This window comes from Egretta garzetta, unplaced genomic scaffold, assembly GCF_000687185.1.
Source record: "Egretta garzetta isolate BGI_Z169 unplaced genomic scaffold, ASM68718v1 scaffold29, whole genome shotgun sequence".
NCBI lineage: Eukaryota > Metazoa > Chordata > Aves > Pelecaniformes > Ardeidae > Egretta > Egretta garzetta.
This window is the reverse complement of record NW_009260796.1, coordinates 163,048-184,245: the sequence shown is the minus strand read 5'-3', so window position 1 is coordinate 184,245 and position 21,198 is coordinate 163,048. Positions and strand designations below refer to the sequence as shown.

The 21,198-nt window shown below is 42.3% G+C and overlaps 1 protein-coding gene across 1 annotated transcript in view; it reads right to left on the bottom strand.

Moving 5' to 3' along the window:
- The window catches only part of RERE (arginine-glutamic acid dipeptide repeats), a 183,130-nt gene that overhangs the window by 117,677 nt on the left and 44,255 nt on the right, over window positions 1-21,198 (bottom strand). Inside the window, exons 3-5 of the mRNA XM_009646779.2 lie at window positions 10,636-10,741; window positions 9,026-9,122; window positions 4,631-4,735 (exon numbers count right to left, since the gene is read on the bottom strand). Coding sequence (XP_009645074.1) covers window positions 4,631-4,735; window positions 9,026-9,122; window positions 10,636-10,741 — 308 coding nt within the window. The remainder of the gene's footprint in view (window positions 1-4,630; window positions 4,736-9,025; window positions 9,123-10,635; window positions 10,742-21,198) is intronic.

Here is a 21,198-nt window from a genome sequence, read left to right as displayed (position 1 = left end):
TGGGGGGGGGAGGGGTCCCGGGAGGAAGATGAGGAGGGGAGGAAGAGGAGCAGGTTGGGGTCCCCGTGAGCACAAGGGGAGGAAGAAGAGGAGGAGGAGGAGGAGGAGGAGGAGGAGGAAGGCCGGTCTGAAGATACCCGCGAGCAGATGGGGAGGAGGAGGAGGGTGAAAAGGAGGAGGAGGAGGAGAGGAGGAAGACGGGGGTTTTTAGGGTCCCCAGGAGGAGGAGGAGGAAGAGGAGCAGGTGGGGAGGAAGAGGAGGGTGGGGGTAGGAGGGGAGGAAGAGGAGCAGGAGGGGATGCTGGGGTCCCCAGGAGGAGGAAGAGGAGGAAGATGAGGGTGGGGGTTTCAGGACCCCCTGAGGATGATGAGGGTGGGGGTTTTGGGGTCCCCAGGGGGAGGAGGAAGAGGACGATGGGGGTTTTGGGGTCCCTATGAGGAAGAGGAAGATGAGGGTGGGGTTTTGGGGTCCCCAGGAGGAGGAGTAGGAGGGGAGGAAGAAGACGACACGGGTTGGGGTCCCCAGGAGGAGGAGGAAGAGGAGGGTGGGGGTTTCGGGGTCCCCCTGAGCAGGAGGATGATGAAGGTGGGGGTTCAGGCCCCCCTGAGGAAGAGGAGGATGGGGGTTTGGGGTCCAAAAAAAAAAAAGGCTCTTGATTCAGACTTTCAAGAGAAAATAGGAAGCCATGAAGGACAAGATGATGACAGAGCAAGTCACCTTCACGTTTACTCTTGGGAACCCTCCCCTTGGAGACACACCAATAGTCCTTTAGCTTTCAACATCACCAAAGTAGAACACTTCAGAAGATTAAAAATAAAGGAAAAGCAAATGTTGTGGAGTAAAAGCACAGACAAGTTCCTGATCTTCCCAAAACATCTATTCAGAAAACTCACCCTTGAATGGTATTATTTTGTTCTACAATGCAAAACAATGTTGTGGAAGAGTAGTTTTGATTCATGGCCATGAAAACTGTTTGTAGAATAGTATCTGGTTATTTCTAGTTCCAAGTAAAAATTCAGTAGCATTTCAATCTATGTATATTTACAGATGTCAGTGTCAGACAAAACTTGGTAATGTATTTATTTACTCCTGAGATCAAAGAACTGACTGCCTAGGACATGCCAGTACGCTACAAAAATAGGCCAATATCAATAGTAGCACTCAGCATGCCCGCATCCTTGAGTAGGACAGTTCAAAGTCTGTAAGTCCGTACAGGACGCCAGAGTACGACAGGAAGGGCTGGAAGAAGTTCTTGCCAGATCAGCTACATCTGGCACTACACTACAGATAGGGTAAGAACTAGAGGGGTAGTAAACGAGTGGTAAGATGCAAGGTGGTGGAAAAACAGCTGTCTGAGGTCAAGTGGCATGTTCAACAGCGTTCCCAAGCCTTGCCCCATATTTCTTTTCAACAGACAGAGCCAATTTCTGACTCAAACACCAAAATCAACAGCTTAACTCGAGCTGGTGCAGTTACTGATTTTCTGAAGCGGTACATCAGGTCTGTTCTTCTTCGTCCATTTATGCTTCTTGACTTCTATTCCATGCACTTTGAAAGGCTTCTAAACTAACTTCAGGGCTTACACAATTCACCTGACATTTCTTCTTTGATAAAGCATTGGTCTCACCCGGCTGTTTGGGGAACCCAATAGTTCTGTGTTAGTGGAATCAGCCAGGGTCAGAGCAGTCACTTCTCTGAAGAGACGCGAAATTAAAGTACTCAGAGTAAAATGAATTTTCTTTCTCAGCTGGCTATTATACAAGTTTGGTGGATGTATTCCACACTCTTGAGAGCCAGGAACATATTGCTACTTACTAGCTTGATTAATGCTCTATTCAAGGTGATAACACCTCGCCTCTAGCTTTAACATTAATTTAGGTTTGTATTCCACAATCAGATTTTTCTCACTGATGTGAGAATTCCCGAAAATAGCATGTAAACTTTTACTAAACTCCCTAAAAAAAAAACCACCTTGCTATACACTGTAAAAAAAAAAAAGTTACCCCAAAACACATAGGCTTACCACTACCAGTCCACAGAATGATCAACAACAGGATCATGGTTGGTATTTCCCAAGCTAAGCCTACAGTCAGCAAGCTTTCAAATAGAAAAGAAAGGACAAAACACATTTTCCTTTCGCACTGTGTGCTCCAAGAACAAAAGAGCCTCTTATTACACATCTACCACACCGGTGTTTTGGGGTGGTGGATCCCAGTGGTCCGGGATTTTTGCAGGTTTTGCAAACAGAACACATGAAAACATCAAAAATAGTTAAGATTCCCAACACACTGAAGCTGCATTTGAGTGTCCTGGAAAAGTATATGAGCATCTATGCTGAACACAAAATAAAATCACTCAAACAGAAATACAACTTTGTATCCACTGGTCAAGCTTGCTTGGTCTATGTATCCCATCACACATTTCTATCCAAGTCAGTTGAGGGGTCCCACTGCCGCCTGCAGAACCGTATCTACAACACGCTCTAACTTCAAGCTACCATGAACACTCCCCATCCTTCCCCTATGAAACAAAACACTACGTTAGAAAAGCAGATCAAGTTCAAGACAAAGTTTTGTTTTTATAGACAAAACCACCAGCAGGTCATCCTGGAATATGCATTACAAAACTTCTACTTCCAAAAGCAAACTAAGTCTAGAATTAGGAATTCAAAGAAACATCCATTGCAAAGCAGTAGCAAACACAGGTCAAAAATAATCAAGCAACCTAGACTCAGCTTTTTCTAAACCTCCCCCCATTCCAAGACAAAACACAGACTCCAAGAGCTAGAATTAAAAAACAAAAAAACCCCAAAAAACCAACAAAAACCAACCAACCAAAAACAACAACAAAAAAACACCCACAAAAAACACCCAAGCAACACAAAACAACCCTGGCTGCAACCAAATGAAGAAACCCCTACTTTTTGAGACCAGGCTACTCTGAGTAATTAGCTGGTCACTAAGTGCTATGCTTTGTCATTTCATTGATCTTTTCAGGCTCAGTCATTTTCTAATAGCTGGAGGAATTAACAGCTACTCCTACACAGAAAGCGCGTTTAAAACTGCACTGACAACTCACATAAATGGCATTTCATAACAGAAATCATCCATTAAAGACAGAACTTGAACAGTAATACAAATAGCTCATTTAGCATTCACACCCTCAAAACTCAAATGCATTGAAGAAAAGCAACAAAGTTAAATATTGGGGTTGGTCAAGCATGGTGCTGAGTTATCAGAGACGTGTATCGTGACAAACTCTACAAGTGCCTTGCCTGGTTAAACTGCTCAAAAAAAATATACAAACGATGTTACAAAAACATTTTAACATATTGTATTTTAAAATATTATAGGATTTCATGCCCCTTTCCAAGAACTCGGCACCATCCACTAGGAAGATTGCCTCCTAGGGACCTACACCCGCTCGGTATGTAAACTGAATTGACTGGGGGAGTTTACCTAGACCAAGGCCCTGTCTCAGACACACGGACGGGTTAAGACACTTCAGAGTAAGGTACAGGAAACCTCATAAATAGGCAATTACACAATAATATGCCCGCATAGGGAGTTTCTTCCTAACTGCAAGCAGTTAGTGGTTGACTATGCCCTGAAGCATAAAGATTCATATCTGCAGTGCAACCAGTAAATCCACAATGAAACAATTCAAATATTTATTACTTGTATGCCTATCTAACACCCACTTAAAATAATACTTTTCTCAACAATATCTCTAGAAATCAAGGTCCTCGAGCTTGCTTTGTTTCCTGCACTGGAAGAAACAACACAGCTCAGTCAGCACAGACCTTGCTGAGCCCTGGTACGCACTATTAATCTTTTACTCAAGTGCTCGTAGAAATATGCCCCTAGACAACAAACTCTATAAGGCTGGTATTTGTAAGGTATTCGCTGTGTTTACAAAACCACAGTTAGGGTTTGGACCTGAAAAAATCATGAAGGTACAGTCTAGGATCAGCTTTGCTTTCCAAACACAGCTGATAGATTGGTTGGACAACTCCCAGGCAGACTGCAAGAACTGTGAAATGAAAGAGCGTGCTGAACGTACCTTCAAATATGTATTAATTCCCCCCAGAAGTTCTTTCTGTACCTCTAATTTGCTCCAGGCCAGCAAAACATAAACTAGGAATTGTTGATAGGGGCCCTATATGAGTATTGACACATGAAAGCATGAATCCCCACACTTAAAAACTTGCAATTTGATTTCTTAAAAGAGTGGGAATTGCAACATTGCTTACTAGAAGATGCAAATGTATTTTTTAAAGTATTTTCAGGGGGGTGCGTTTAGCCAATGAGACAGCTAGGAATGCCTGCTAATGTCTGCAACCTTTAAAAAAAAAAAAACCACAGTTCTAAAAAACTGTTTCGAAGCAGTCTGCTATTTACCCCGAGATGCAACTGGATATCGTGACTCACTGCACAATTTTGTTATCTGCCCTTAGTTTTTCTCCTGTACATATCATATTTTTTGGCAGCTTCATCCTCACCTTCTCTTCCACCCCACCTTCCTATCAGCATCATACTCAATTTTAACTTTTCTTCCCTTGAGTAGTTTGCTTGTTGCTACAGGCTCAGATCAGCGGTAAAGCTTGCCTTTAAAAGTCACTTCACTTACCTTGTCTCTGGATTATAGCCCAGTATGTAGAAAAATGAATCCACTCGGGCTTTAAACTCTCTAGCAGCAAATATGTCAGAGAAATGGGAGATATTACACTTCCCTCTGAAAGAAAGAGGGAAAAAGGTATTAGAATTCTGTCTGGAATAACAGCTATTTTAATTAAGTGCCACTGCAATCTGTGTATAAGCCACAGACATCCTTGTGTTCTCATAAATGTCTAAAACTTCATAAATATAAGCCTGTTGTAACAAATAACCATGCAGATTCTTCCCATGGTAGAAAGGGAAGAAAATTCAGTTACGACGTCTCAGATGGTGTTCTACAAACAGTCATTAATCCTCATTCAGCCAGCACACCGTCCCGAGGAGCCCAAATTTAATCAGACTAATGAACAGTATTACCCTAGAAATACAATCCTGAAAATATCTTATTTTCAAAGTTTTTACAGTCCTATTACACTCACATCTTTAAGGAAGTTTCGAAAAATCTACCATTAATATAATTTTAGCTTTGTATTAAGAAAGCTAAATAAAACTTCAGTTTAATAATGCTCCCAAATAAAAAGCAAAGCTGTGCTGTTTTAGGAAGACTGCAACCCTAGCAACGCAGATTCCAAACACACACAAGTTTTTTTTTCCTTCTACTTTCATACACGAGAGTAAAACAAAGACATTTTAAAACAAATAAAGAAGAAAAGATTTATTAGCTTGTTCTACAGCAGATTGTTAATAATTTTTTTTTATATCATTTGTTGATGAAGCCATTATCCTGAAGGCTGAGCATCAAGAGTAGCTGTGAGACGTCGCATCTCCTTTCCTCGGGGGTTTGTCGGGCTGTTCGTGTCCAACAGCTGCTCGTGTTTTGTTGTTCAATGCATTGCAGTTTGCTGCCGCCAAGTAAATCAGATCAGAAGCCGGCAGAGACAAATGGGCCAGGCAGCCAAAGAGTCAGTGCTTTTTATCTAAACCTGATTCAGTGCAATAAACAAAGCGCAAGATTTTGCTCTTTTTCAGTATGTCAAGCTTTCGAGTATTAATACAGATAGCACCTCTTCTCACTTGTATTTACTGAATAGTATTTGCTATTATAAATAAGCTGCTATGAGGCTGATTTAACATTGTAAAAAGGTTTGCCAGTCTTGGTTAACATTGAATGAAAAGCACTATTGCCACCAGTACACCAAGATGAATAATTATTTTGCCTGTAAGAATACTGGATGTGTTTGCCTGGTCTTCTCAGTGTAGCTTAAAAGCGCTGCAAACTTGAAAAACTGAAGGTTGAAATGCTAAGCTTGCTTCCCTTCGTAACCTTGTCATGGCAAAGCACTTCATAGAATCATAGAATGTTTTGGGTTGGAAGGGACCCCTAGAGGTCACCCAGCCCAGCCCCCCTGCAGGAGCAGGGACACCTTTAACCACATCAGGTTGATCACAGCCCCATCCAACCTGGCCTGGAATGTTCCCAGGGATGGGGCCTCCACCCCCTCTCTGGGCAACCCCTGCCAGGGTTTCACCACCCTCACTGTAAAGAATTTCTTCCTTAGATCCAGTCTAAACCTACCCTGGTTTAGTTTAAAACCATTACCCCTTGTCCAGACACAGCTGGCCCTACTAAAAAGCTTGTCCCCACCTTTCCTATGGGCCCCCTCCCTGCTCCAACAGGTCCATGCCCTTCTTGTGCTGAGGGCTCCAGAGCTGGATGCAGTACTCCAGGTGAGGCCTCACCAGAGCAGAGCAGAGGGGCAGAATCACCTCCCTTGACATGCTGGCCACGCTTCTCCTGATGCAGCCCAGAGTACGGTTGGCCTTCTGGGCTGCCAGCGCACATTGCCGGCTCATGTCCAGCTTTTCATCCACCAGCACCCCCAAGTCCCTCTCGGCAGGGCTGCTCTCGATCCTTTCTTCCCCCAGCCTGTACGGATACTGGGGGTTACCCCGACCCAGGTGCAGGACCTTGCACTTGGCCTTATTGAACCTCATGAGGTTCACACAGGCCCACCTCTCCAGCCTGTCCAGGTCTCTCTGGATGACATCCCGTCCTTCTGGTGTGTCAACCGCACCACTCAGCTTGGTGTCATCCGCAAACTTGCTGAGGCTCACCAGCAAAGAGCCACCAAGAGCTGTGCCTTGTAACACAAGCGCTCCAATGCACAACATCAGCTACTACAGGTGAGGAAAAACCACACTAGAAGGATGAAGGATGCATAAAGTCGCTGAGTGTTCGAAGACAAAAATCAGTATGGGCTACCCTGCGAGCTGAGGCTGCCTGAGCGTCCCAGTCGCCTTTCTGGCAAAGGACCAAGTGACACTGGATTTTGTACAGGTCATGCTAGGTTGAAATGGAACATTAACAAGGTCCATTACACAGAAATACTGAAAGATAAACTTGTTCGCTATTATATCCGTGGTGGCTGAAGCTAGTTTCCTAGTTTAGTCATTTAGCAAAAAAAGACAACAAGAAGGGGTATTTGTAGTAATATTTCACATTAAATTCACATTTTAAAAGTATTTTGGGGAAAAATATTTAGTTCCCTTTCAGTAATTCATCTGACAGTTAATAAGCATTCCCAGCTAAGCTGGTCTTCTCTACATCCATGCCAGCAGCACGTCTTGCTCATAGCATTTCAGACCGATTGTACTACATATTACCACAAAGATTTACCGTATAGGTAAAAAGGACATAACTTTTTGCACGCTTCCACAGGGATCTAAAACTATTCTCTAGTTAAATTCTTCCACTGGTTAGAGCAGAAGATTGGTAGTTACAGTCACTGCTTTTATTTCCCAGTTTGTCAGCAATTCATTGTGTGACCAGAGCCATTTGCTTGTAGCACAGAAAAATAATCTATTATAATAAATTATATTTTCATGTTAACCTTCCTTTCATGCCTCACAATACATTCTGCCTACTCTGTGTTCTCAAACGGTAAGAACATCATGTGCAATTACCCTTATGTTAGTCTTGTATATGAAAATTACTGATGTGTATTAACCACAACTTGCTAGAAAAGAATCAGCAAAAATATCTTTATCCTGCAAAAGCATATTCGCTCAATTATCAGCATCTTTAGATATCATCTACGAGCCTGTAAGAATTATCAAAAGCATGAACAATCCAGAACACGACAAACCAAACAAAAAGGCGGCAGATAAACCGCAGGACAGGCCGAGAAAGTGATGGTTTTGGTCTTTCAGCAGCCTCCACTCTTATTGGAAGGGGAGAGGAGAAGGTTATTTTTCAAGTTTGCTTGGTATACACATATATTCCACTTTTATCTTTTCTTTAAAGGAGAAGACAGAAAGGATGTAGAAGATAAGTTAAAATACTCCCAGGGAAAATTCCATAGACAATCCAGTTTCTCTCTGTTTAAGCAGACAGATTTCCAAGACTGGTTCCATCCAGAGAGCCAGCCTCCTGCTAGCTCGCTTCTAAGCGTGATGATTTAAAATTGGAAGGCAACCCTAAAACTGCTAAACCTGCTTTGTTTATTGCACTCTACCTCAGAAAAGGCACTGTGGAATTTCGTGAGATTACAGCACACCACAGGAATTTTCCGAGTTTATAAAAAAGTCTAATAGGTAAATCAAAGACTTCTTCCCACCCTTCTAGCAGAAGTTGCAGCTAGTTTGTCTTGAAGTAAGTGGCTTCGGAGTGACTCTGAACAAAAAAACGTCTCCAGATGGTTCTAGTGCAACACCATCTGAGCGTTATTATCAGGGAGATTATTCAATTTGCATTTTGACAATATCCATGCATATTTGCTATGTTGAAAATCTGCTGAGAAATAATGCCTTGCTGTTTCTGTTTGAAAACAGTTTTAAGTGACGGCGTATCCCCTCAGCCTCGTCAAAGGTTAGCCACTTCGGTTAACAAGCGAGTGGGAAAAGCAAGCAGCAACCTCCAGGGGAGGGCAGACAGGGCAGAGGACAGCACAGGGGGCTGTTACCTCCTGGCTGCCCAGCTGGGCTGTGACGGAGCTCTTCGCTGAGCTGCAGCAATGACAAGTGCCTCCGAGCAACAGCCTTGAGCGCAATTTAATCAGGGCAACGTACTAACAGTCACTTTACCCACAGACACATTTGTTCACGGTGAAATCAAACACAGAGGAGGGAAGGGTAGTTATTTCTGCGGGAAGTAGCAATAACCTAAATTAGCAATGATGGGAAACAATATCTTCTGAGCAACATTGATTAACTGAGATTAAAATGAGATTGTAGAATTACAGCTTCTTTTTGAACGAGAACAGATAACACAAGTTAATTACTGTAGGAGACGAGGAAAAAGCTGAGCAGCGTGCTAACGATCCCCCTGCAAAACCCGAGAAAGCACCTCTCTCGGTGAGGTTTTTCTCATCCACCTCCCAGACTCTGCACCACATCCGCAGTAACTTACCTGAGGGCAGCAGCATGGTAAGTGTCAACGTAATCTGAAATGAAGAGCTCTCGATTCTTGATAACTGGGTCTGTAATAACAAGCTCTCGTCCAGAGTCTGCCAGAAAGCAAAAACACAAACAGAAAACCACCGACACATTAGCTGTAGTCTGAAAACATCTAGCATTGCCATTTTGCAGGTATTTCTTACAGGTCAAAGTCTGAGGATGTTTCTTAGATACACACTCGCTCAGTGTTAAGATGACAAACATTCAGATTGTTTACATGGCCTGTAAGGTATGGAAATAACATGATACCCATTTTTTACACATGAATTCTCCCTTGCCCTATCTAAAGAACTGATATCTAAAGAGCTTTTAGGGGTACTGGATGACATCTTATCCACTGACTGCTACAAGCGGTCACCCCCAAGCAAAAGAACAAAGCAAATTAATTTATCACTGACTTCTGGTTGCTGGGTTAAAGTCTCGGTTGTTTTGCATATTTCATCTTAAAGCTTCCGCAAAATCTTGGCAGGACTAACTGCTTAGTGCTCTGGCTTTGACATAAATACATAAATAAATTCATGTTCAATAACAGAAAATTCTTAGTGTTAACAAAAAACTGGAAGACAACTTCTTCCATGACTTCTTTATAATATGTTTGAAGCACACACAAAAATACTTCTCCATGTGCACAAGAGTGGGACATAAAAAAGCAGCCACGTTATCCAAAACGCTCACTTTTTGACACTGCGCCTATAATCCTATTGTTAGAAGTTTCAGATAAATTAGGAAGAGAAATGTTAGATTTGGGCAGCTTTTGCTAAAAGCACAGGCAAAATGTCCGCAATGCCTACAAAAAGGAGAAGGTATGCTCAACTTTGTACTGTCATGCACCAAAAAGTTGTTGTGTTCCGTATTTCAAGCATCAACTGTTATCATCACAATTCACCTTGGAGTATCTTCAGAATTTTAACAGTTGCCTCAAGGAATTTTCCTGGTAAGAATAGAAGCAAATGTTATGTCTCCCCTAGAGGCAAGAGATAAATGACACTGGAATATGTATTAAAGTTTCTTCTGCTTCTATTAAACCCAAGATCACACTTGTTTTTGCAAAAAGAGAAGGGGAAAAGTCAGCTACGAGGGCTTCGGTTACATCGCTTACTGCAATATTAATCACAGTAAGCATTCATACGTGCAAGGTAGCACGAATGTAAAAAACGTAGTTCTCGTGACACTACGGCAGAACCACAAAAAAAAGAGGAGAGGGTCACAGTTTCTTCAGACAGCTTGGTCTTTAGCCGGTTAGGTGTTAGTACACTGTCCAGAAGGCCCACAAAGGATCCAATGTTATGGTTTATTTTCTATTCTCTCTTAAGGCATTAGTATAAAACAGCACAGTGTTGAAACCATACCTGAAATGCAGCTGATTATGGCTATGGTGACGGGTGATACGCTAGTTAGAACAAGGCAGGTAAGAAACACCACCACCCATCTTCTAACACACTGTTTTCATCAACAGTCCTTGCTTCGTAGCCCTATGCAGAAGTGTTTCTGCCTTCTGGACGGTTAAAACTTAAAATTCAGAGTACAAGTAAGGAAGGCCTTACTCTACAGAGCCTGACTTACCATTCTCATTGTGTCTGTCCTGAACCAAATGCTGATAGACTGAATCTGGGACTTCAGACTGGCGATAGTACCATTTGACATTCATAAGGAGGTGGTCCCGTTTACTCTGAAAAAGAAGGTCTAAAGGCATTACTAAAAAGGAAATCAGACCACATCTGACACAATCTTCTAAAGTATAAAATTTGTTTTCACACTGAAGAAAACCTGAGGTAAGACCCAAAAGGGAGGAAAACATTTCGGTGACAACGAAACAAGGGCAACAAGAACCGACCACATCACCATGCAGTTGTATCTCTCTCTATCTGACCAGCAAATCCCAGTCTGTTCACTCACAAAAACCTAATCCAAGAAAAGAAGAGGCAGGGATCAGAAAAGGATTGGAATTTTTGGGCTCATGCAGAATGATCTTAGTCTGCTCATTTCTACAAACAAAAAGCACTTGGGGCCAAACATGGAAAAAAGAATACCAATAGTAACATAATTCAATGCAACCATTCCTAACACTTGTAATCAAGAGATACCAGTATTCCACCCCCCTCTCCCCCCCCAAACAGATGGATTCAGACATGATTGTAGATGTTCTTTATTAGGCTCCTTTACACAAAAGAAGAGGATGTCGTGCTTCAATCCCGATAATTACAGGCTCGGACGTCCCACGTACCTCACAAAAGCAACAGCAACATTTACACAAAACTATCTGCCTCGAGCGCTCCTTTTGCGTTGGAGAACCCAGCTACCCGTCTGCTCCTTCTTAGAAGGAAACCGAAGCATAAACACCACTTCAAAAGAGAATATTTAGATCAAGTTAGTACAGACTCTCTGCTACAGTTTATCTTTGAAACCCTTGGTAGTCAATTCTTTCTACTGCTCCAAAACACTTGAAGAATCAGAGGAAGGCCTGAAGGGAAATCAGATTCTTTTGGAATGAGGCAACTGCAAGCGCCGTTTGTTTTTTCTGCACGACAGTTCTCTAGACCCTTCTCAAGACACTGACATTTAAAAGTTAAAGCACAGGTTACTGGACCTGAAAGTTCTTATCACCTCACATCAGCCTACTTGGCACAGCAATTTCCACCCTTTCTGCTTAATAAACAACATCAAAATCTTTCCATTAAATGCACTTCTTGAAGCCTTTGATTAAAACCACATGTAATACCACAAACCCCCTGCTAGTGGCAGCATTGGGCCAGAAAAAGGTTTGTGAACTGCTCCACCACTACCACATGTGCTCTGTGTACTGGACACCTCAAAACCCATTCAAGAACACACTAAGCATGCTTGTGCTGTACAGGAGAAACCGGTACCTGCTTTCCCCCCCCTTAAAATAACACATTTGCAGTCTAATGCATGAAAAAAATCAAAAGGGCGAAGTTTGAGAGGCAGCACTGATTGCTGCTGCCTGCTGTTCGGAAAAATGTGGTTGCAGACTTTTCTGTTCTCCTGAAACAAAGTTCTGGGCATCGCCGTTTTTATGAATAGTCTCTCTGAATTCTGAAGACAGGAAAAATACAAGTAAATGTTCTGCTACCGTCTTGCTAAGAGTTCATAAATTCCATTAGTGCGAACAAGAACCGCACGCAGCAATGATGGGAAACGTTAGCCCAGCACTTCTCTGCAAATTCTCTTTGCATTTCTCAGCTGAGAGGAGAAAGCGCCCCTCTTGCCCTGACAGCACACTCCAAAAACATCACTTTGTGGCACGAAAACTACTGACTTATGTGTACAGACAGTTTACAACAAGCATCAAAAGCTAATGCTTCAGTTTTCTGGGTTTGTGCCACTGACGTCGGGTCTCTGTCGAATAACCCAACACTCCAAGGAGCACTGTAAAGGAGGCATCGGTACGGATGGGTATGCAACCATGGAGGAGGGCTACGAAATACAGGATTGAATTTTGTTGGCGGCGGCTTTTTTGAGTAGCAAAGTACATGGGTGGGGAGGAGAAGGACTAGAAACCTACTGTGCTGTGCCAGGGATGGTGCTTACAAATGCTTATCTACAAACCAAAGCATCAAAAGTCGGAACAACCACCAGCAGCCAACGGAGAGATCTCAGAAGAGGAAACAAGTTACTGCATTTCGGTAAAAAGAGCTGGTCATGGAGAGGACAGAGGTAGCAAATGATGAACGAATGGCTACAACCTCATACGTAACCTTACAGCGATTCTGCTGCAAGGGGACAATTCTGCAGAAAGTATGCTGGAAGCGTAACAGTTTGGTGTGAAGGTATCCTTTGCGTACGCGTACACTGAGATTATAGGACAACAAAAAGGGAGGGATCAAAACTGTCAGATGTTTTCATTGCCTTGGCATCACAGGGAGTCATGAGTTGGGAGGTCACCGCTTTATTCTGAATTAGCCCCAGACTGTAAAGGAGGTGGTGATGCAACCACTTCCTCGGCTCAGTTTCTTCTTATATCACAGAACAGCACAGGGCTTTTAGTAGCACGGGGATGAGGCTAAGGTCAACATTTCCAGAGCATTCTGATACACTTGGATAGAAGAAATTAGTGCTTGGAAGTGAGGTTTTTCCACTTGCTGCCATAAGGGACCACCTCATTCTCCCCTCCTCCTCCCAAAGTTCCCTCCCAGTTTGCCATTCGGTCAATGCAAAGAGAAGGTTTTGCTTATGGCTGTCTCTCTCCTGTGAGCCTCGCTGCAAACACCCAGGTCCCCCAGTATGTGTTAAAAAAAAAAAAAAGAGCTTATACAGAATATTCACACATTAACACACAGTGAAGGCAGGCAAAGTATTTACTATGTTTTGCAATATTTTATCACCTCATCACTCAAAAAATCCCATACTTTAGGAATGCATAACATCTACACAGAGCCCAGAGCTTTTTGCTATTTCAAGCATTTTAATTTGATGGGAAGGTTCTCTTTTCCCATTTTGAAACTTTATTCTCAAGCTCACAGGATGCCTTAGCCCTTCCCTTTGCTGTGTTTTATTCCAGAGGTTCACAGTTACGCCGCGCAGTGAAAGAGAACAACAACATTTCCTCCCCTGAAATCAGATCCACAATCAGGAAGAACACAGGAATGAGATTGGATTTCAGGAGGCTGGCTGAATCTAAGAAGTTTCCAGGGAAATGATGAATTGCCCTACACTGCAACCTGCCAACAGGAATGGTATTGACTTCTTTCGGTTGATCGTGTAGTTGTGAGGCATTGTCAGAGGGGAAGATTACCAAGAAAAAGAAATTATAGGGGTTTTCACAACACAGAAGAGTGGCTTTTCTTTCATTACACTTCAGAAACAAAAAGAATGCATCTTTAAAAACAACAGAGAAAAAGATGAAGTTAGAATTAGAACCAAAACAGGTGATAAAACCAATAGACCATCAATCCAAATGGTGCCTATAAGCATAGATTTGAAGCCATGGCATACACCAACCTTCTATGCTTTTAACTTCCAAACCCGAAATGTTACTAAATAAGCATTTGTAATTATAAATTATGAGAAAAGATGAACATGACCAATGTATGTATCTTTAAATATTATCAGACTCGTTATGTATCTCGCAAAACAGATAGCGGCACGTGCTCCACGATGCTGACTGCTCTTTGCCATTTGAATCATAGAACGCACGTATATGGCACAACTCAACGCCTCCATATCAAGAATGCCGCAACAAAAACATCATTACGACAGAGACGTGCAAAAAACTTTTTACAGAGAAGCGGCTGAACAATGATGCAACTAAAAATACGCTGACATACCAATAACCTGCTATTTGTGCTCTGCTAATAGCGCTTGGGTTTGGGTTCTGGGTTGGTTGGGTTGAGTTGGTTGGGGGAGAGGGGGTGTGATCTGATCTCCTACCTAAATTCCTATTTTTACCACGATTGCTGCTTTTTGTCCAATGAATTTAAAAGCTTCATCTTTCTGTATCTACTCTCCAATACGCATGATTTTGTGGGGTTTAACCTGAAGTTTCCATCTCCCCAAAAATATAAAACGTCTGTCAGAACTTTGGTTTTCACATTTACGTCCTTCATTGCACAGAAATTCCTAGACATGCGATTTTGTCAGCCAACTTTCTAAATATGTATGTCATTTACAGAGCAGACTATACGCACAAGTGTCAAGATGCCAACTTCTGTGGTAGACTATTTATTTTAGAACCATGTGCACACAAAAGAAGTGTCCCCTAGTTCACAAAGGTGTTACTTTTTTTTTTTTTTACACCTTTTCATATGAAAAGCTGCAGACGGTCACATGCCAAATTCAGACTTGCAGAAATCACAGCAATGGCAAGTGCTTTAAAGTGTCTTTCCCTCAGCTCAAAAAGGTTCCCTGTGCTACAAAAACTCCGTTCTCCCCTGAAAGGAAAATATTGCCTATTGCTGCAGTACTCAAAAGTACTCATTTGGGTTTTTTGTTGTTGCTGCTGGTTTGTTTTTTGTTCCTTTTAAAAAAACATGAATCAGTTTTGGACGTTCAACGAGAATCAGATGAAATCTGTACATGTATTAAAGCATCCCAGCTCACAAGCATCTGGTCAGCTTCTATTGAAAAAATGAGCCGCTCCCTTAAAAGAGAAAAAAATAATCTTGCAGGTTCTCTTTAGCAGTATGAATATACTGATTTCCCCAGCACTTGTGACAATTCCAAGGCACAGTTTTCTTTTAGAACACCCTTGAAAACAGAGTTACTGCACATTACAATTCATGTCTTAAAGAGATCCCACATTCCCTTCCCAGGGTTATACGAACCAAATTGTGCAAATGATCACAGATGTCCTGCAGATTCTCTCAGAGGGATTTAAGCAGTATCCTTCATTACTTGCCCTATTTAGATACCATGTTAAATCACAACAATATACCAAATGCTGGAGATGACAGATGGGCAGGCTGGAGTCAGGGAATAGCAGCTATTTCAAAGAAACAAACAACAAAATAGAAACAAGGAAAAGGACATCTTTCCTTTCAAATATATTTTCAACAATGAAATTTTTCTATCAAGAAAAAAAAATAATCATGTGATTCATTCTAAGCTACCAAGTTCTTTCTATTATTTTAGTAACGTTAAATATTTTAACAGTCAATCCACTGTTCAAAAGAAACATCTTGTGCCTTGCCGCATAGAAGCTCTGGCCGCACAAAGCCAGTTTGCAAGTGGACATTATATTTATTTTTTAACATTACAGATTAACCCACTCCTTTGGAGCACTGTTTGTCCCCCAGAAACGATTATTTCATTTCACACCAACACCTCCAATTACGCCCCACAGCACAGTACCAGCCCGACTCCAGTACCAGTGGTAGATCCGCTTGCTTAAACCCCACCGCTCCCTGGCCCTTCCCTGCCATGGCAAATTGCCGCCCATATTTCTAGTCCTACTGTACAAGCATTTTTACACTTACTCAATTTTGACATCTACTAATATTCAAAAGGAGGAAAAAGAAAAATAAAGGCCACTCATACCAGATCCCCAGCGGGGGTGGGAGGGTAGAAGCAGAGGGGACGCGCAAATGAAACTATCTCAAAATCAGGAGGCACAGAGCTCCAGCAAGGATCATTTTTCTTCCCACTCTGCAACAGCACATGTAATTTCAAGTTCTCAGGATATCTTTTTGTAGGCTGTTTTCTAATTAAATAAGAAACCTGATCGGCTGTTTGTAAGCCAAGAAAACCCAGCTTGGAAATACAGAGGTTATTACCACAAATGAATGTTATTTTTGCAGCTTGATTATTTAATTCAGATGCATGCATCTAAACACATAATTACTTCTTGCAAACACAGAAGCATTGTCAAAAGTGAGAGCTATCAGTATGCAGCAAGAAATAAAAGTGTTAAATAAGAGCACTAAGCATGGCAACGTGCAGTTTAATCCTTTCTGCCCCTCAAACACAACAACCCAAGGCGGCAGCCCTTTGGGTTCCTGTCCTCTTAACCCGAACCAACACAAAGACTGCAACCTTTAAACCTGTTAGTGTTATCTAATGACTATTCCATCTACAAGAGCTTTTCTAATAGAAACATGCCTTGATGGCTTATCTCAGTGCACAAGGCAGGCCACAAAGAACGGCCGGCTTGATTGAGCGCAGTAATGGAAGGCAGGAAATGAGACGGCTTGGTTAAGCCGCGGATAATCGATCAGCGTATTCACTGAAGTGTGAGCTGAGCTGGGAATAAGCTGCCTGGGGTATCAAATATTGCTATTTCCAGGGTAAAGTTCCATTTCTGTGATCTATGTAGGAGAAAGCATAATTTATTGACAAAACAATATAGGATTTTTTTTTACAGTGTCTCGCTCTCGACATTTTGCGATTGTTTACAGCAAGAACTTCTCCTGTGCCCTTTTTATTCACAAGTTTAACAAATGAAACTCCTTTTGGAATTCATGAAGCCACCTCAGCATGCTGGAAATTAATTCAGTCTTGTGTACAAATAACGGAGATCTAAACCAAGCATCACACTCCCCCTCCCCTGAATTTCAAACTCAGATGCATACACAGAATCCCAGAATGGCAAGGCTTGGAAGGGACCTGGGGAGCTCACCCAGTCCAACCCTCCCACTAAAGCAGGGTCACCCAGAGCAGGTTGCACAGGACATCATCCAGGTGGGGTTTGAATATCTCCAGAGAAGGAGACTCCACAGCCCCCCTGGGCAGCCTGGGCCAGGGCTCGGGCACCCTCAAAGTCAGGAAGTTCTTCCTCACGTTCAACTGAAACCTCTTCTGTTTCAGTTTGTGCCCATTGCCCCTTGTCCTGGCGCTGGGCACCACCCAGAACAGCCACGCTTCAGGGGTGCACCCGTCCCAAATGCTATAGGAGAAACCCAGTCCTTCTGCTCAGAGCCACTCTGTTGAGAATATTATTTGCTCTAGATCTCTACTACAGTTTCTACGAAGTTTGAAGCAAAACTGTTTGCAAACACTGCCAAACATTACACCGTGCAGACAGATTATTTGTAGGCAGAGTTGCTTCCTACGTAAGGAGAGGGGAAAGCATGCAAGTCCTAGAAACATACCTGTAAATCTCAGCCTACATACCTACCAATACACACGTATGTAAGTGTAAAACAACAAGCTGTTTGCCTACACCTTTAAATAATGCAAAACATGGCCAAAATTAGCCTTCAAATCACGACTCATTATCTGGAAGGTTGTATTTTGTGCATTGTGGGGAGATGGCCAGACAGCCAAAACCTTAGAATCCAGCTATCAAGGCTCAAGCCTATTTAAAAACACTAGGTGATCTGCTACTTACCCGCATGTTAATTCATAGTAGCTGGCATATGTTGTCTCCTAGTGTGGGTGGTTTGGCACTATAGCTGCTAGACTGTCTTAAAAAAAAAATAGTACAGTCTTCAGATCACCAGAAGAACTATAAAAACTTCTTGCGCTGCCATTTTCTGAACACTGGATGTTCTGGTGGGAAAGCTATTACAGTCAGGAGGCACGAACGCTATAGTGTCTATGACAGACAAAGAATAATTACGGTAAGGGAGAGCCAGGGAAAGATCCATCAGAAACTGCAACAAATAGCACTGAAGACTGCATGAACCTTGGTGAATCCGATGGTAAAATCTGCCTCCTAAGGATACAGGTTAGCACCCAATTTCAGAATTGCATCTCGTTGAAGACTAAGCTCAACAAAAGAGCCTAGACTGTCTTAAAAAAAAAAAATAGTACAGTCTTCAGATCACCAGAGGAACTATCAAAACTTCTTGCGCTGCCATTTTCTGAACACTGGATGTTCTGGTGGGAAAGCTATTACAGTCAGGAGGCACGAACGCTATAGTGTCTATGACAGACAAAGAATAATTACGGTAAGGGAGAGCCAGGGAAAGATCCATCAGAAACTGCAACAAATAGCACTGAAGACTGCATGAACCTTGGTGAATCCGATGGTAAAATCTGCCTCCTAAGGATACAGGTTAGCACCCAATTTCAGAATTGCATCTCGTTGAAGACTAAGCTCAACAAATCGAGTTATCTGAATTCGTTTTTCCCTCTTCTCTCTGTCTGCTCCTCAAAGCTCTGTCTTCCCCTCCACACTTTTACAAAGATCAACTAATAGATGTTACCTACCAGCTCTTAATTTTTTTAGTGCCACTCATAAATCTTCCCTTCCCCTCAATTTCTGCCTTCCAGATGTCCAAACCATCCTGAAATAATTAAGCCAAAAATCAGCCCGTCACCCAAGAGAGAAGATGTAACCAGTATGCAGGCCCAGCTCCACCAGCAGACCTTCCCAGTAAGATCTGTATGCTGGATTAGTTCTTTGTCGCAGGCACCTCAACTGCTCACCCACCAAAGGAGGGAAGTGCTTGCAGATTTAGAGGTTACAACTCCACTCGGGTCTTTAGGTGGGAGGTGTTACACATTAGCACCTCACTAGCAAGCCAAATATCAGTCCCTAAAAATGACATCAATAAGCTGTGCACTCCTAAAATTGCACTTCAGAGCTAAGAGAATCCTCTCCAACATACTGGTAACAGCTTCATCCTCAAGGAGCTCCTCACCCTCAGCCAGAATCAGATCCGGACAACAAACTCTTTCGGACACCTCTATTCCCTTCTTCTCCTATTTTCTCACTGTTTTCAAACCCATGTCCTCTAATTATTTGCTTCCAAATGAACTGCCAAGGGGTGCACATCAGCAATTCCCCTTGACACAGAGAGGCTGACAGTGGTTACGCTGAACGCCAACAACAGGGTATCAACCTGTGAATTAGGCATCGTATTGAAGAGAAAGGAAACACAAGGAACAAATGAAAATACCATTAGGCAAATAGTCCATTCCTAGACCTAAGCCCATATGGAGCAATAGCTTTAATAAGTCACTTGCCATGAGGCAAATAAAAATCAAGCCTGTCTTCCTTGAGTCTTGAAAAAGACTCTAAAAGGCAACTGAAACGGAGGCTTTACTAATTTTTTTAAAGAATCAGTAACTACTGAAGATCTTACTGACAGTGTTTCTTAAAGGCATAGAGCCATTAGAATTTAACACAAAACCGTCTGTCTTCTACTGAGACAGAAGAACAGAGATATATGTAAAATATCTCCTGGATATATTACTGGCCCAAGCTAGTTACGTAACGACATACTTTTATATCTGCAAAAAAAAAAAAAAAGAGTACGTGGAATGACATAAAAACAAGTGCAAACCAGAATTGATCATAACAAGACTGCATGGATACTTGAAAGCAAAGCTATGAGGGCATCAGCCATCTGTCCAAGTAGAAGAGTTTTCAATACATTCAACTCCTAACCAGCGTTGGTCCTCAGGCTCTGTGGACTCCGCTCTTTCGGTATCAAAGAGCATCCACCTTTTTTCATTCCTTTGGAATTCCACTCATATTCACGCCCCAGAAAATGTGATCAATCAGCAACCAACATCATCATCTCTGGTAAGAAGATTACAAAAGAGGTCAATTGGGACCAAATACTCTATGCAGTCTTTGCCCAAGTTATTTGTGGTTTCTACCCAAATTCCTGAGGCAGTTTCCTCCTCACCTAAACCACTCAAACTTAGTCCCATCTGCCCTGCTTTTAGGTGGCAGTGACACAGAAACAGAGGATCAGAAATAGCACCCTTACACCCCGTTATGCATCAAATATTAGATATTCAGTATATCTTCATTCATAGGGCTTTAACTTTTGAAGCATCCACAAAAGAGAATTGAGCACAGCCTCACCCAAGTTTTCAAGGAGAAAAAGGACATTACTCATTTCAGGTAATAACCATAAGAGATTTCTGTATTTAAAACAAACTACAATATTTATTCCATAAACTTTTCAGCTTTACTGGAAACAAAGCTGCTGACAAGGAACCTGTTTTCCTATCAGTGAAATACACTTAAGTACGACAATACCCTTAAAATTCGAGCGCAATTCTAAATGACAAAAGATAATTTCATCTTGTAAAAGAAGCAGTTATGCTTAAAAACTGGCTGGCTTAAAATAAAACTATCAAAAGATCTTTCATGAAGGTTATGGGTCATTGCTTACTACCTCATTTAATCCCTTTGTGGTATCTTTCTGCTCCGTTTCCCTTTTATGTTCTTTGAATCCCATCTGTGGTTCATGGTGTCAGTTATGCTGAGCAAAAGCATAAAGTAACCGCGCTATTACAGTGTACAACTCCCCATGAACAAGCCTGCTTAATTATAGCTGTCAGGGCTAGAAGACAGTGTGTCCACCCATTCCCCCCCTCCCCAAAAAGCTTCTGCGGCACAAAAAGCTTTCCCCAATCGACTGCTCCCTTCTTGGAGAACACAAGCAGCTGGCTATGCCAGCAGACCCAGACCAGTTCAGTCTGTATTTATCCGATGAAACCTGTACAGATAAACTTTGTGCTGCCTCCACAAAGGCCCAAGAGGAAAGCCGAGTACAGACACACACCGTAGCTGTAGACAGCCAGTTGGGTCCACCCAGGCTTACTGGTTTGGTTTTAGCAAGCCACAGCCCCACGCGATAGCCCCAAACCCTTGCATTGCCTTCGTGCTGAAGATTCTTCGCAACACACAGAACTACTGCGTTTCTATACATGCGTATATACGGTACGCTCGGCTCTATTGTACAAAAATCACAGCCGAAGCAGTGGAGA